At 45.0% G+C, this 15971-nt stretch overlaps 1 protein-coding gene across 6 annotated transcripts; it reads right to left on the reverse strand.

Annotated features, from left to right (window-relative positions):
• Window positions 1-3895, reverse strand: LOC109752565 (uncharacterized). 6 transcript variants are annotated; one of them, XR_006663137.1, is made up of 3 exons: window positions 2337-3895; window positions 1777-1842; window positions 1-600 (listed from the first exon to the last, which is right to left on the reverse strand). XR_006663137.1 is itself a non-coding variant. In XM_045228026.1 (3 exons), exons 1-2 carry the CDS (start codon window positions 3553-3555, stop codon window positions 1793-1795), a joined length of 1197 nt encoding a protein of 398 aa, XP_045083961.1. In that variant the 5' UTR covers window positions 3556-3895; the 3' UTR covers window positions 2-600; window positions 1777-1792. The 6 variants fall into 6 exon arrangements, 4 of the variants coding, with proteins under 4 accessions (XP_045083961.1, XP_045083960.1, XP_045083959.1 ...); XM_045228026.1 differs by having other exon boundaries at window positions 2-600; window positions 2409-3895; XR_005755149.2 differs by lacking the exon at window positions 1-600 and adding an exon at window positions 929-1276.
• Between the last annotated feature and the right edge of the window lie 12076 nt (window positions 3896-15971).

The raw sequence follows: 15971 nt of genomic DNA on the forward strand, positions 1-15971 counted from the left end.
ATTTCGTGAAACTGATCTTATGTGGTCGAAACAATACTAATCCCCCCGTCCCATAATATAAGATATTATTGCAACAAACAATACTGCTCCTTCCGTTCCATAATATAAGATGCTTATATTATGGGACGGAGGGGGTACATCAGAACTTATGAAGAACATTCGGGGTCGCAGTTTGTTTTTTACGTTAAAGCCATCTGGTGCACTTCATTGATTTGGAATATACTCCCTTCGTCTCGTATTAATTGCCGCTCAAACGGCAATATCTAATACTAAAATATATCTAGATACATCTGTTTTAATAACAATTAATATGGTACGGAGGGAGTAATAGTTACATTGGTCATAAGCAAAGGCAGGAGAGAACTCGGAAACTTTCGGTGCTATTAACCACATGCCCTGCTTTGTAGCTCTACGGCAACATTCCAACACCAATTGAAATGCATTCCTGAATGGCTGAGGTTGAACAAGTGCGCAAACCTTGTTCCTTGCTCTGCTTATCAGTCACACGAATGAGGAATCGATGCACACAGTTTCGCAAAGAAGATATCAGGGCACGGATGATGGCTGATTCTTTTCAAGGCAAATAAGTTAAACATTTCTCTGATCAACATGAAAAATAGTGAGTCAGTGAAAAGCAAGGAGCTGAAAGAAACTAGTATTTCAGTAGGACAAACAAAGACAGAAGGCCAATGTATGGGTGCCGCCTGCAAGTTAAAATAGAGGTGGGCAAACAAATCTGAGAAGATACACCCCATTCACACTAAACTTTTCATTAAAAAAAACCTTTCTTAAGAGAACTCTATACCAGTTCCTTAAGACCATAACTATGGATATATTCTTTAGTGTTCATGCTGCATCATGCTTGCTGTTACAGCAACATTAGTTCTAATCATTTCATAACTAAAACTATAAAAACTAGTGAAGGAAGGAGTTCAAATCTGAAAGATATTGGCAGTTCCACTCATTACTCCATTAAAAACAGTACACACTTGCTAGGACATGACATAAGAACTGAAGCGGTCTGACATGCAGTCACTGAATTCCTACTAGTTAAATAGCTAATCTGCAGGGCTTGCAGCATATTTCAGTCTACCAGCTCGACAATTCGGAGCAAACAATAAAACATGAAACAACAGTCAGTACTAATGCAGCTTAGATACAATGAAATTGTCAGGTCTGTGGTGACCATCTCTGAGATGTCACTAATTTGAGCATGTGGCCCGCCACCCAGTCAAAAGAACAATAAGGTGGCTCCACGAAGCAGCTTGCATTGCATCTGAATTCCCCAAAGCACAAGCCCGGAATAAGGATATCATGTTAGTTGCAGGGAAATATGAAAAACACTTCACTCGAGAAACAATCAATAGCATTTGTCATATAACAAGTGAACAAGACCCTGAATGGAAAATGAGGAAACAAACAGCTAGGGAGATCAATTTATACCGCCCAACAATATGTATGTAAGAGTGTTCGAGTGATGAAATTATTAACAGAATATGCAACAGTAGCAACATAGCGCTCTAACAAAATAAGGAAACGAACAGCTACAGCAATTAATATATACTGTATAGATTGGATAAACAAAAGCAAAGTAGAAGCAGAAGCATCATTCACTTGTCCAAAGACAGCATCATCAACTGATCTCTGATAATGATTACTACTAGTTCAGGTCCAATACTATATAAAACATTTGAATCGTCCATATTTACGAATGTTGATATATTAAAACAGCAAAATCGACATAACCTGTTCAACAAACATAGCACATTAGCATACCTAATGGGACAATCATCTAATTAATTGACATTTCAGCTCCACCATCTTGACCACCAACTCTGCTACCTGCAGGTAAAAGGATTCCAATAAACCGAAGAAAATTCGTGGAAGAGCTAAAATGATGAGAAGGCAAAAACTACCATTTATGACAAAGGTAGGAATAGGGAAATGGAACAGCACCTACTGCTAGGCACAAGGTAGAGCGACAATTATCATTTACCTAGTAATGAATTACATGTTAGGACTGTTTAGCTGTCCAGAGGTTTCAAACAGAATTACTATTCTGGAGAGGTTTCCTTCCAGTAATACCAAATGGGTAAAAAACAAAAGCTCAATTTGAGAAACTTAAGTGGCAAATGACAATACTCACTACTATTCGGGTTGAATGAAACTAGTAATGTTTTTCCAATGTAGGATAATATAGATGCCAATAGCTATTATGAATTTATGATTAATATGAAGATATATAGTACTCCACATGTGGAAATCAAATAACACTTATGATATAAAATGTTTTCGCAATAGAGTTTTAGCGCAGTTGTTGCCCACTTGCTGCTTACCGGTTCATCAGAAAGCTCATGCTGAATATGCCAATACAAGCGGAGTCATGACAGACAGAGACAAGGAATTACATGTAATGTAGAAATTTCTGTAGGGATAAAAGGTCCTGCTAGACATGCAATTTCTTCGTGTTTTAGGAAGATTTGTGAACTGTGTGGTCTCAAGCTGGAGCATGTAGTTGCCGAAAAAGGTAGATAAGAAAATCGCATCGGTGTCCTCATTGTACCCTTGCATCATCACCGCATTTTGCCCCATGGTCGGTCCTGGTGAAAAGAGCCCGTCTAGTTGAATGGTTTTCTGCAGCTCCCATCCAACAACACCATCGCAGTTAGATTTCCTCTCCCATAATTGGATGATGCTGCTTACAAAATCTGTCTCTGACAAAACAGCAAGGCCCAGGCTACTATGCTCTGTCTGTACCACGTAAAAGGACCAGTAGTAGTCGGCAGCATGAGCGTCCGCCGGCTTCTGGATAACCGCAAGGCTCTGGTTTTGAAAATCAAACTCCAGGATGGCACCTCCAGACAGAAGCCAGCAAAATGAATTCCTAAGCAGGACGCTGGGGTTCGCAATGCAAGTCGAAGTCGAATGTTCAGTCTCTACTGAAGCAATATCCCCCCACACACCTGATTCTGACTCGTAGAGGCATGCAAAATGGCGTGTGCCGTTAGAACCCCCGCGCACCAAGGCCAATCTAAATGGGGAGAACCGGCAGTCACCGTGCACATGCCCATCTTGGCCGGCGGCGGCGCACATCACCGCGGCGTTCTGGACGGACTTCCACCCCGGTGGAAACGCGACGCGGCGACGGTGGCCCGTGAGGGGATCCCACACGATTGCCTCGCGGCGCGCCCGGCAGATGAGGAGGGCGAGGCCGTGGCGGCAGCCGAGAAACTCCCAGCCCTCGCCCAGGCTCCATGGCGCGGAGAAGCGCGCGGGTGGGATGCGGTCCCGCTCGCCCGTCGCCGTGGTGTTGAAGATGGGCGGCTTGTCTACGCGGAATTCCTTTTCGAAGAAGCCGAGCAGTGGCGGTGGGTTGTTCCGGCCGTGGTGCTCGCGGAAGCGGCGGCGGAAGCCGGGGTCGGAGAGGATGCGGCGCCAGCGCGTGCACACGAGGGATGCGCGCGGGAGGGAGGAGGGCTGCGGAGGGAGGCGGAGGAGGATCTCTTCGAGGAGGACCCCGCCGTCCAGCGCGGGCGCCGGCGAGGGGCGGCTCATTCCGGCGAGGCTAGGGTTTGGGACTCTCTGGCTGCAGGCTGCGTCGAGTCGAGTGGAATGGAGGCGGGGGAGAATTTCTCTTTTCTTTTTCTTTAGAAAGAAGAGGCGGAGCAGAATTTCATTTCAAAAGAGAAAGTAAAAAAAATCTTTGTACTCCCAAGTTGTACTAAAGCTGCCTTAGAGTAATATATACATTATCTTTTTCATTAATACACAAAGAATGTGTATCATTTCATTGATTGAAGGAAATAGAATTTAGTAGAGGGGTACAACACATGGCACGAACGAGGAAGGCGTGGACGCATCCGAAGCAGAGAAAGGGATCCTCCCTGGTGCTCGAAGAGGGGAACAAATAAAGGCCATGGCAGAGCCTCCAAGAAGGGAAACGACACCCGCGAGTGCCTTCGCTGCCAGCAATGGCAAGCCGGTCAGAGCTTTCGTCTGGGTCTGAGTCTGAGCAATTCCATAGCCGCAAAAACAGGGTCCGAAGATGAGGAATCCAGGTCACTGGTTGAGACCACCACCTCAAAAGGAAGGGGTGGGATGTGCTTGCCGACGGAGGGTGGCATCGTGCGCGGACGGGAACGTGAGCTTTGGATCTTGCCCAAGGACGAGGCGTGGAGGTGGACGGGGTCGAGGAGGTCATGCATTCAAATGCTCAGTGGTGCGATGCAGGGTACCATACAATCTACAAAAGTTGGCCCAGAGCCTGTATACCTTCAAACAGGCTCTACTGAGCCACATACGGAAGTGCCCGAAAACCATGCGAGTAACCAAGTGCATCCTAAATATATACAGAAGAGTTTCTCTGTTGTTGACAACCAAGTTCTCAAGGCTGGCGTTTATAGTTGGCAACATACTGGAGCTGAACTGGTACTCTCCACTATGATGTACTGGACTTACTTTGATCAAACTGTCGAAACTTGGTTCGCTGATATCATTTTAAATATTGGAATTTAAGACGAGATTGTATAAATTGATTTGTCCCGGGATATATTTATTGAGTACTACAAAATTTCTTAGGTTTTAAACATATACTACAGAGTACAGCAGAGATTAAAGGTTAAAGACTAAGCCAATGTAAAACACGTCACTTATTTGTGAATTACGTAGTACAAGTCATGGATTTCGTTTTCTTGCCTGGTGAACTTTGTGTTTATTTATTGTTGTTCTGCCCAGATTACAAAGATTACAAGGGAATGCTCAACTTCTTTCCCCTCAATGCAAAGGTACAGGTGTTAGTCAAATTCAGAACAAAATGCAGTGTTCACTGGTTTCCATTTTCCTCAGGCAAAAGTGCTTTTACTATTGGTCCCCTGAATTACCTCCCAACTAATGGTACACCATCCTATTCGAAAGCAACTTGAACCAACAACTGACATTCACATCAAAAAGTTGAAATGCCTATGTGTTTCTGTTACAGCCACAAGCATCAGGTGTCATCAGAACATCAGGATCTCGTCGCAACGGAAATCGTCTTTGGTACCTCTGCAATTTAGAGATAATGGGGGCATATCCAGCAGATATGGTCCTGTCGCCGAAACTCCGTCCATGTAAACCAGAGCATCGCCTCGGGTGTCAGCCACAGATAATTTTTCTGCGCCACTTTCACTTGTGTCCTTAGCAATTTCTTGGTGGGTCTCAGTTTCAGATATCTGCACCACATCTCCAGGTGTAGTAGGAAATACAGATCTCCAAAGTTGTATGGCCTGCATGTCCTTCTCCTGCTGAACTATCTTCACCCACTGCAGCAGCAAGCCGATCAGCTTGTGTTCAATATGGGGCCTCCGTCTGTTGATCTAATATGGGGCCAACAGGCAACAACACAGCATGTATGTGATCCAGGTCACTACACCGATCTTCCGCTGCAGGCACGCTATCCTTACAAAGTGTGTCAAGCTCCACTCGTAGAAGCGAATTCCATTGAAGCCGAGGAAGCGGATTATCTTACTCCACAGAATTTAATGTAAAAAAGCATGGCGATTGCCATAATATGACTTTGGTTGCGCTAGTGTGAGACATGTTTGGAAATCTAATGGCATAGAACAGAATCCTTCAGATAAAACCCTCTTTCTGCCACTTCAGAATATTAGTGAATTTACGGCTTATATTTTTGCTCAATGTCTGCATGCTGTATGGTGGTGAGCTAACTTTTTTTGTTGGTTGTTTTGGTTATGGTTGTCACAGGGCTTTGCATATTCAGATATCTATGCAACATGGCAAGCAAAACTCGATAATGATTGCTCTTCTCTAAAATAACTTGATGTTGTATACTGTTATCAAACAATTTTAGCATCAAGCTGTGCTGCAAAATTCTCAACTTTTGCCTCAGACGGAACTACCTTGGTGAGATGGATCAGGCCAAGGCCACGTAGATGGCAAGCAGTCATTGCACTAGGCGGAGCTGCCTTGCGTACTGGTTCTAGTTATAACCAAAAGAATGTTGCTAGGTTGCAGAAAATTAAATAAAATGAGACCATGTTGGTCATCACTTATATTCCTGACACCTACTCCCTCCGTTCCAAATTACTCGTCGTGATTTTAGTTCAAACTAAAACCACGACGAGTAATTTGGAACGGAGGGAGTACAAAACAGAAGCTATTACTGATAAGATGGTTGGTACATACCTTTAAGAAAAACTTCAGATGGGAAATTAGTACAGTATGTTATAGGAGTACATCTAAACTTTACATCAAAATTTCTTTCTTGAGAGAACTCCATATCAGTTCCTTAAGAGCATAACTATGGATATGTTCTCTAGTACTCATGCTGCATCATACTTATTGTTATAGCAACATCAGTTCTAATCATTTACAAAGCCAAAATAACCAAACTAGTAACCAAAAGTGTCCAAATCTGAAAGAGATAGGCAATTCAGCTTATCCACTCATTACTTCACTGAAACTAAGACATGACATAACTCACAAAAATTGAAGCAGTCTGACATGCAGTCATTGAGTTCCTACTAGTTAAAAAAGTTCGGCATTTCAAAGAAAACAATACAACATTAACACATAGTACTCTGAGAAGTCGCTAATTCGAGCATGTGGCGCACCACCAAGTCAAAAGATCAATAAGGTGGAGGTGGCTCCATAAAGCAGCTTATGTTGCATCTGAATTCCCCAAATAATGGGTAATTTTTTGAAAGATATCATGGAGGAGTGGTGGACATGGCATGGGAAACAAGCCCGTTTCATCTCTATGTTTGTCGTATTGTGTAAGAATTTTGTTGTATTTGTGTTGCATTTCATGTTGTGGATTTGATGAATTATGTAATAATTTGATATGGTGGATTGATAAAATTCTTTTAAGTTTGTTTACGAATTAATTTGGGATGATTTTGATTCAAACATATGCGGTTGTTAGCTGCTGTTGGCTGATGTTGTGCTGCTATCGCGCGGCTGGTGGCCTATTTTTCCATCATCTGTTGGAGCAGCTATAATGCGGCTGCCCTATTTTACATCCTCTGTTCGAGTTGGACGTTTTTGGTGATGTAAAAAGCATTTTTGGTGATGTATATTTTATTCTAACCACTTTTTGATGATGTAAAATAGATCATCAATTGGAGATACTCTTAAGATGTGGAAATGCAATCCACATGGGGAAAAGCATTATATTACTATGCAATTCTTGTTTTATTTTTTTAATGTCAGTTTTATAGAAGCATGAGGTCAGGGATCCCAGTTACATTTTATCAAGTAATTATTCATTGCCTATTTGACAAGAGAATATGAAGATGGCAGTATAGAGGATGGACCATTTCAAGTGCTCCTCTGGTAACTCCGCTCAACACATTGCAATACTAAAGGCCTTGGTAAGTATCCGGCAGATCAAAAAAATCTAGAAGTGGGTTCTCCAATACAAAGCTGCAAGTTGTACCCTCAGCATCCCAACTAGTTACAGTTGCAGTCACACTGTTTTATAAAGTATATTGAATCGAAGCTGTTTTCAAAACGATAAGAAGGACAAATAGAGGGGGAACCAGATAGCCGATGAGTTTGATTGTTCCAGTTAGAAAATGAAAGTCTAGGACAACTTTGCAATATGGTATTGGTTCCTGGACCCTCAGTTAGATCAGTTAGTGAACAATTTGAGGTGTATAAAAACATATGAGCTTAATGCACTACATACAGACTCTGCAAAAGAAAGAGAAGGCATGAAATATCTTCTGAATGGTGTACAACTGTTGTAGCAGGAAAGAGTGTGATAATCGATGGACAAAAACACAACTGGTCGTCCATTGCCTTCTATAATTCTGTTGGAGAAAAGGACTTCAAGTACCTTACTTATGATTGCTGATGTAAACCATGGCCGAACTAAAAAAATATAGGGTATCCTTGATCCCTAGTGTCCGGAGTAAACACTCCAACAATAATCCCATGCAGATACTTGGCATGTTCCTCCCAAAGCCAGGCCCATCGCAAGGAAAGTGAAAACCTAGCTTTCATTTCTCAGATTACGGGTTTGTTTAGACTTGTTCATGATTTTGTGATGTTGCAGAGGCTGGATATAATTGTTATCCACTTGTATTAACATATTACACTTTATCGGGAAAAAAGTGATCTTCCTCCTCCGTACGATATTCCACATAAAGGTCAGCAACTTCCCCATCTTGGTGTGTGATCGTAATGTGGATACATCCACTCTCACCATGCACAAATATCAACCAAAAAAAAAACATTTGACATGGCTCTACCAAAAATAAAATTAAGAAGGTAATAATTCGGTGATACTTTGCATCCATATGATCAATTCGATGTCCTCTAGTCTCCGGGAAAAATACTTCAACGCCTCCGATGTAATCTAATTGAGGCCCAACACACAGAATTCCCAACCAAAATAGAACAATCGGACGGCTATCATCCAGATATTATTATCGATGTTTTTTATTATTGAGTTGCAACTTTATATTGTACTACTATATTATCAGTTGGAACTAAACGACGATAGCACCTCATGAGTTGTGCTTGCACATATCGTGTATATATAGGAGGGCTAATAAAACTGGAACTGGAGGTGGCGTTGGACGTGGACGCAGACGTTGATGGTGCCGCTGGGTCGTCATCGGTCACTGGATGGAGCAAGCGTTTGGGTTCTCATCGTTGAATGTGGTGGGCGCGTAGTAAGGCCCGCCGCGCGACTGGTCGTAGTTGTAGTAGTCGTCGAGCGGCGGGTAGCCGTACCCGCCGTCCGGCTGCCGGGGTGGCGGCGCGTAGTAGGAGTAGTAGCCGCCCGGCGGGTAGTCGCTGGAGCTGCTAGTCGGCGGAGGGGAGTACGTCGGCGTGTAGTAGCTGGAGCTGGAGCGGCTGGTCGGCGGGGATGGCGGAGGGTAGTTTGGAGGAGACGACGGCGTGTATCTTCTGGTCGGCTGTGGTGGCGGCGGGTAGTTGGGAGGAGATGTCCGCGCGCGCGCTGCTGGAGCTGGGCTGGAAGGCGCCTGATCCTCGTCTGAGCCGCCGTAGGACACGATGGTGACGGGCTTGTTCCTCATCTTGCGACTGAGCCGCAACTGGAGCACCACCGCCATCTCGTAGGACGCCGGCACGCCCTCCACCTCCACATTCACCAGCCCCGTCTCGTACGACGCCGACACGCTCTCCACCCCTGCAACCAACCAAAAGCACATACATGTATTATACAGATCGATCGATCGATCGATCGATGTGGACTCACCCACGAACGCACCCGTAGGTAAGGTATATAGAGTAGACGTACAACCAAATTTCTTGAGGGCCTTTCGGATGTCCTTGGCGCAGCCATTGCAGTGCACGTCCATGGACAGGACTATTGGCGCCATTGTGCTCGATGGCGCCTTGCTATGATGTTCACGGTTCCACGTCGTAGCCGCTGTATTTCCTGGTATTTGTATGCCTTCTTTAGGAAAGGATCAGGCGGACAATGGAAATAAACTTGGTCAATTCTGATTTACTGGCCATTAAGATTTATACATGCTTCCTTTTTTCGCTCTTGGAAATGCTAATGACCATATATTAAGATTCTTACCTTTTACATAAATTTTAAAAATATAACATTCAATTAAATCTTTAAAGGTGTCGAAGAATTTTTTTGAGGCGATTACCAGTTTTGCCCTCGCTCGACTCCCGTTTCTCCTATAAACCTCGCGCCTACCCGCTATTCTAGAGGCATCCCGCAAGCGCTGCGTTTTTTACCGCCAGATCAATTTACCATAGTGATTTTTTGACTGCTGGCGGCTGGTCAACCGTCCACAGTTTCCAACATTCATAGCCAGAGGCGGAGGACGGGAAAAAATTGAGGTGTGGCGAAGTCTTCAGGAAATAATTCTTTTGATTCAAATCGAAAGAGTCCATACACATTACAATGGAAAACCAAATACAATGAAAATATATGCATGTTTCAATAGGAAAACAACCTAAAACATACAGATAATGAAGTTTTCAATGGCATCTAGAAGACCCAGGCAATGGCAATGCCCTACCCTCATTATGAAAATCTTACTTAATTTTATCAAGATCAATACTTTTAAAGATATCTTGCTCATTATAATAAACAATCAAGTCATTAAGCCAACCATCGGTCATCTTGCTGCGCAACTCAGTCTTGATGATTTTCATTGATGAGAAGGCCCTTTCAACTGTTGTCGTCGCTACCGGTAGTAGCAATGCCAACTCGATGAGGCGATAAACAGTAGGAAACATGACATGCCTTTTAAGTTCAACCAGCATTTAGCTAGGCTTGCAATATCATGACAAGCTCTAAAGTTCACGTTCATAATCAGAGAAATCATCATGATAAATCTCTGTGAGCTTAGCAAGCTTATTCAGGTTGAACCAAAAGGTCTCCATTTGATGAACCAAACCTCCTGCCCCGTCGCGGTTGCCCGCCTCGGCAAGAGTTGCCATTGGCGCTGCTGTCGCTTGTTGCCGCCGCCCTCTAGGCCCCCAGCCTGCCACCGTCATTGGCTTCCCCGTCGCGGTCGCCTGCCGCCGCCATTGGCTTCCCCGTCGCGGTCGCCTGCCTCGTCCTGGCGACCTGGCCATCCGGCGTTGGCTGCCCCGTCGCGGTTGCCCGCCATGTCCTGGTGACCTGGCCAACCGTCGCTGCCGTGCTAGTTAGCGTTCGTCGCGTCGGTCGTCGCGTGGAGTAAGAAGTGGGTGGAGACGTGCATGTGCGTCTTGATAGGGTCGTGCGTTCTCGACCTGGCTCGACGTCTTGATTGGTTGCTTTTTTTTTGATTTGCCAACACTTTATTGATCCATAAAAGTGTTCAAAGAAATATAGGATGGGTCATGAGGATGGATAAGCCACATGTTTTTTTAGGGGTGGATAAGCCACAAGTGACGACCCTGATCAAGCATAGCAGAGTGTTTGGCTCGACGCCTCGATCGTTTGCTTTTTTTTGTAGGGGAACCTCCGTCGTTTGCTTTTTTTAGGGAACCTCGATAGTTTGCTGCTTCGTGCGTGGGCGCTCGATCAATTCCTGGCCCAACTAGCTGGATGCATCCGCCCATCTCTCCTTTTAGCGTAAAATGCGAGCGGTCAAAACCAACTAGCAAGGCAGCCGTAACATACTACATACGTATACATTTTTTTCTCCTCAGAATCAAGGTATGGCGGCTGCCATACCCTGCCCACCGGAGGCCTCCGCTAGCTTTCATAGCCGCTTTCGGAGAGGATGACTGGTGGGGTCGTGAGGCTGTGGGGGCCAGGCAACGTGAACGATTGGCTGAGGTGGGTTGTTCTCGATTAGCTAAGAGCGGTGCGAGGAAGTGGATTCCCGCAGGTGTACTAGGCGATCTTTACCCTGCTGCGTCGGTGATCCCGATTGCAGTTTGAGCCCACATTTTAGTGTATTGGGTACACTGGCTGGACCAGAGGAGTGGCGACGAGGGCCAGGACCAATCCTCGACGAGAGCCAAATTTCAGCACAAATTTTCACGAATGTCATTTCATGCTCAAATTTGACAGGCATACAAAACAGTTGTGAAAGTTTATAAAAAAATCAGAGTTTTTTTTACTTTGTTTAATATTTTTTTTTATTTTACTATTCACAAGAGTGCATTTGAGCTCGGGATCGGAATAGGACTTTCATTCCTAAGCTTCCATGGTTGCTAGTGTATAAAATGAACAAAAATCAAACACAACATATATGGTAATAAATTATCCTATTTATTTTTCATATATATTGGGCTTAATTAATATAATTATATTATACCAAACTATCAAAGTAAAATAAAGTGATTTAGTGTTGCCTCAAGATCAGTTTGTTTCTCGACCGAGCTACATAAAATGATCATACTCAGTTTATTTATTTTTGAGTTGAGTGAAAAGACAACCCGGTCTCAAGCGGCTCACAGCCTCGAGCCTTTCTTGAAGCCCCGGTCAGCTCAACTTATCCTCAAATTTGAGAGCGAGCTCAAACTGAGTGAAGCTCAAGGGGAAGCCGTGGAAACTGGCTTCTGCTCAGTTTGTATCGACCTCGAGCTAGTTTATCGAAAAAGGGTTTCCCCGCTTTGTATTCCAAAGCAACCAACACCGATACAGGATTGCTGGGGCGAGCAGCACAACAAGCCAAAAAGAAAAAGAAAAAGAAGCAAATGCCAACAACGGCAGCTCGACAAGCGCGGATGACCCGCCACCGCTACGCCCACCAGAGACAAACCACTACAACCCGAGGCTCCGAACCACCGCGAACAAAACATCACCTCCAAGAAGGAAAGCGACACCGACGACGCTGCTGCCCGGACATGTCCTAGGGTTTCCCCGGCACGCGGAGGGAGGTGGGGGATGGATATCACCGACACCCTTCAGGAAGGAATGGTGGCACCCGTAGGTGTCACCGCATCGGAGCCGAAGACCGGCAAAGATTTCTCCCGTACTCCAATCCCCACCGCCCAACGGACCGGAGCCGATCAGCCAAACCGCCGCCCACCACCATGCGCCATCGCGGTTGCGCCGCCACCCACGCCGCCTCACTGCGAACACCCACACGAGGCCAAGAGGACCGGAGAGAAGTGCCCCGCAGAGGGAGAAGCAGCACCGAAGCCGAACGGGAGGGAACCACCTCCACCGCCGTTGTGTGGGAGGCCAGAGCCTCCGGCACCGTCGCGGTAGCTGTCCGGACGCGGCAGCAGGGCATGCCAGGCCACCCCTGGCCCGGCCAGGCCCGAAACGGGCCCGCTAAGCCCCGCCGCCATGCTGCAGCAAGCCGGCGATGGCGCCGCCAGCACCGTGCTGCTCATCGCCGCTCCCCCGCCTCCCGGAAGCCACGAAGCAGACCCACCCCGCCGCCAGCCCGCCCAGGCCCAGATGGGGCCCGAAGGGCCCAGATCTTGGCCGAGCGGGCGCCGCCAGACCGCGCCGCCGCGTCGCCCCGCCGCCAACGGCGACGCCGCGGACCAGAAGTACGCCCCCGCTCGCGCCAGGAGCCCCCGCCGCCGCGCTGGACCGTCACCGCCTAGAAGCACCACTCGGGGTCGCCCCCGTCCCGCGCCGGTGGACACCCGAGAGGGGAAAGGCCAGGGGGCCGCCGCCACCAGCGTCGCCCGGGCCAGGCCCGCAGCGGGCGCCGGCGACGGCGGCAGGGAGGAAGGGGGAGGGAGAGTTGCGCGGGGGAGGAGGCTGGACGCGACTGGCCGCCCGCGGGGGCGACACGGTCGCGGGAGAGGAAAAGGATCAAGTCACAGCCCCACCTCGAGCAGTTTCAAGCTAAAGAAGTAGAAAAATGGCTTACTTCAATCGAACGTACAACAGTCTCCGTCATGTCCTCGAGCGTTCATCTTGGACAAATTAGCAAGATATCATGGATGAACTATAAATAGAAGAAAATGAAAGTGTGTTTCCTCTCAAAGTTTGGCTAAAAATAGCAGGATATTTAATCCACGTGACTACAAACCATTTAAGGGCCTAAATATTGTTCCTAAGCTTCAATGGTTGCTAGTGTATAATATGAACAAAAATCATACACAACATATATGGTAATAAATTATCCTATTTCTTTTTAACATATATATTGGGCTTAATTAATATAATTATATTAATCAAGCTATGGAAGTAAAATCAAGTGATTTAATGTTGCCTCAAGACCAGTTTGTTTCACGACCGAGCTACATAAAGTGATAATACTCAGTTTATTTATTTTTCAGTCGAGCCAAAAGACAAGTCGATCTCAAGCGGCTCAAGGCCTCGAGCCTTTCTTGAAGTGGATCGGCGCCGGCGAGGGGAGGAACTAGGCTTTTCTTGAAGGCAAAGAATGTGCAATCAGTTTTCGCACAAAGTCATTGTAAGATGTGATGATTGCACGATGTATTGCTCCTGTGCATAGGCACGTATATATGATGTACAAAGGTGGGACACGGACCTCAACTATACAAGGAACTAGGAGGCAGGCCCAATACACAATATGCACATAACGCATGTACTCAACAGTCATGAAAGAATTTAAACAACACAAAGAAACAATATTAACACGACAACTGAAGAAAGTTTAATTCAATACTTAAATTAGGTGTTTACCCTTGTCCTCAAGAACTGGTGAAATTGCTCACAAGAAACAATCGAAGTCGTGAACAAGGGCTGTATCATGATAGATACAATATCAAGATTTTACCAATAAATCTCAAAGAATTGACCACCTATATCAAGATCTGAAGGGGGTTGAATATCAGAATCTCAATCTACTGGAGGGAATGAACATGCAGGTGGTGGAGATGGGGAAGATGGCGGTGCAGATGATCATTGTGACCAGGGATGCAAAGCAGATGATCTGTAGTTGATCTTTTCTTCAAATTTTGCTTCTTTCACAAACACATCACCCTCTGATTCCGGTAGCAATCCTGGAGTTTCATAAATTGAACTGCCAGTACACTTGTCATACACCCGGTTGCAATGTTTCCATACCACCAGCAGGTCACGAGCGGGTTGGTTCACAAGGAAATGTTCTTATTTTTAACACCGCAAAGAAATGTTAGCATGCCTTCTGTAACAATATATCAGGCAGTTCACATATATACACATCACGGATTCATCTCGCAGAAACCCGTTACACACCACTTTAAACAAACCGTCATGACATCCAGGTAAAATGAACGCATATGAAGTTGACAATGCAAGCCATACGCATTTCGCAACTTCAGTACAAGCAGCAAATATGAAGTTTCGCTTTGTTCATACCAACTATTGGCTTCATCATGTCGATAAGATCGTTCAACAAAATGGATGGGGAGTGAGAGTACGTGCATCGATCTGTTTTTTCATATATAAATGAGCTTCACACCCACCCATGTAACCCAAATCAACAATGATTACAAAGGAGTGTTCAGCAGCATAGCATAGCATGGATGTGATCTAGGCATCTACTCCCTCTGTTCCTAAATATAAGTCTTTGTAGAGATTTCACTATTGACTACATACGGAGCAAAATGAGTGAATCTACACTTGAAATGCATCTATATATATCCGTATGTGATCCATAGTGGAATCTCTATAAAGACTTATATTTAGGAACGGAGGGAGTAGCTAGGTCACTATACTGATCTACCGCTGGAGGTGCACTTACCCTTACATAGTGTGTCAAGCTCTTTGTAATCATGGCGCTCCGAAATAGAGTCTACGCATTCAGTGTCCTTGGGGTCAGAGTGACAAGGAAATACTATATTCCAGTCTCCGCACAGTTATCATTGACACAACATTCAGTGGGCTCAAGCTTAACTGATCCATCTTTGGGCTCAACTAAGATGTCATCAGTAATGCTGCCAGATACTCTACAATATTTATAGATTTGACTGCTCCGGACCTGCAAATTTCGTGCATAATGTAAGCTACAAGGGACCACAGTGATGAGTATAAAACATGGGAGTAACAAAATCTTACAAATCTTGTACTCCCTCTAAAGAAATATAAGAGCGTTTAGATCACTAAAGTAGTGATCTAAATGCTCTTATATTTCTTTATGGAGGGAGTACAGTTCATCTTCCAAGGAATGGAAGATAACATTGAGCTTGGAATCATATTGCATGGTCATTTGGAACTTGCATGCATATTGCGAGGTTCAGACATGAATATTTCGTATATAGCAATGGACATGTGTATATTTTTAACTCCCAAAACTTTAGTTACATTTCTGAAGTGTTTACGTTTGTCATGTACGATGTAACAAGATAACAAGTGAACAAGACCCAGGAAACGAACAGCTAAGGCAATTAATCTAGACTGCCCAACAGTTTACATATAAGAGTGTTCAACTGATAAAATTATTAACAGAAGATGCAAGTAGTAGAAACATAGAGATCGTGTTCTATCTGCTATGGAGCGCAATAAGATAGTTCCACTAAGAAGATTTCTAGACCACATTTACAGATTGGATAAACAAATGCAAAATAAAATCAGAAGCAAGCATTCACTTGTCTAAAGACAGTATCATCAACTGATCTCTGCT

The sequence above is a fragment of the Aegilops tauschii genome, chromosome 4, assembly GCF_002575655.3.
Source record: "Aegilops tauschii subsp. strangulata cultivar AL8/78 chromosome 4, Aet v6.0, whole genome shotgun sequence".
NCBI lineage: Eukaryota > Viridiplantae > Streptophyta > Magnoliopsida > Poales > Poaceae > Aegilops > Aegilops tauschii.

Coding starts and splice junctions, on each gene's coding strand:
- LOC109752565 (XM_045228023.1), bottom strand. CDS start 3,555: ATGAGCCGCCCCTCGCCGGCGCCCGCGCTGGACGGCGGGGTCCTCCTC.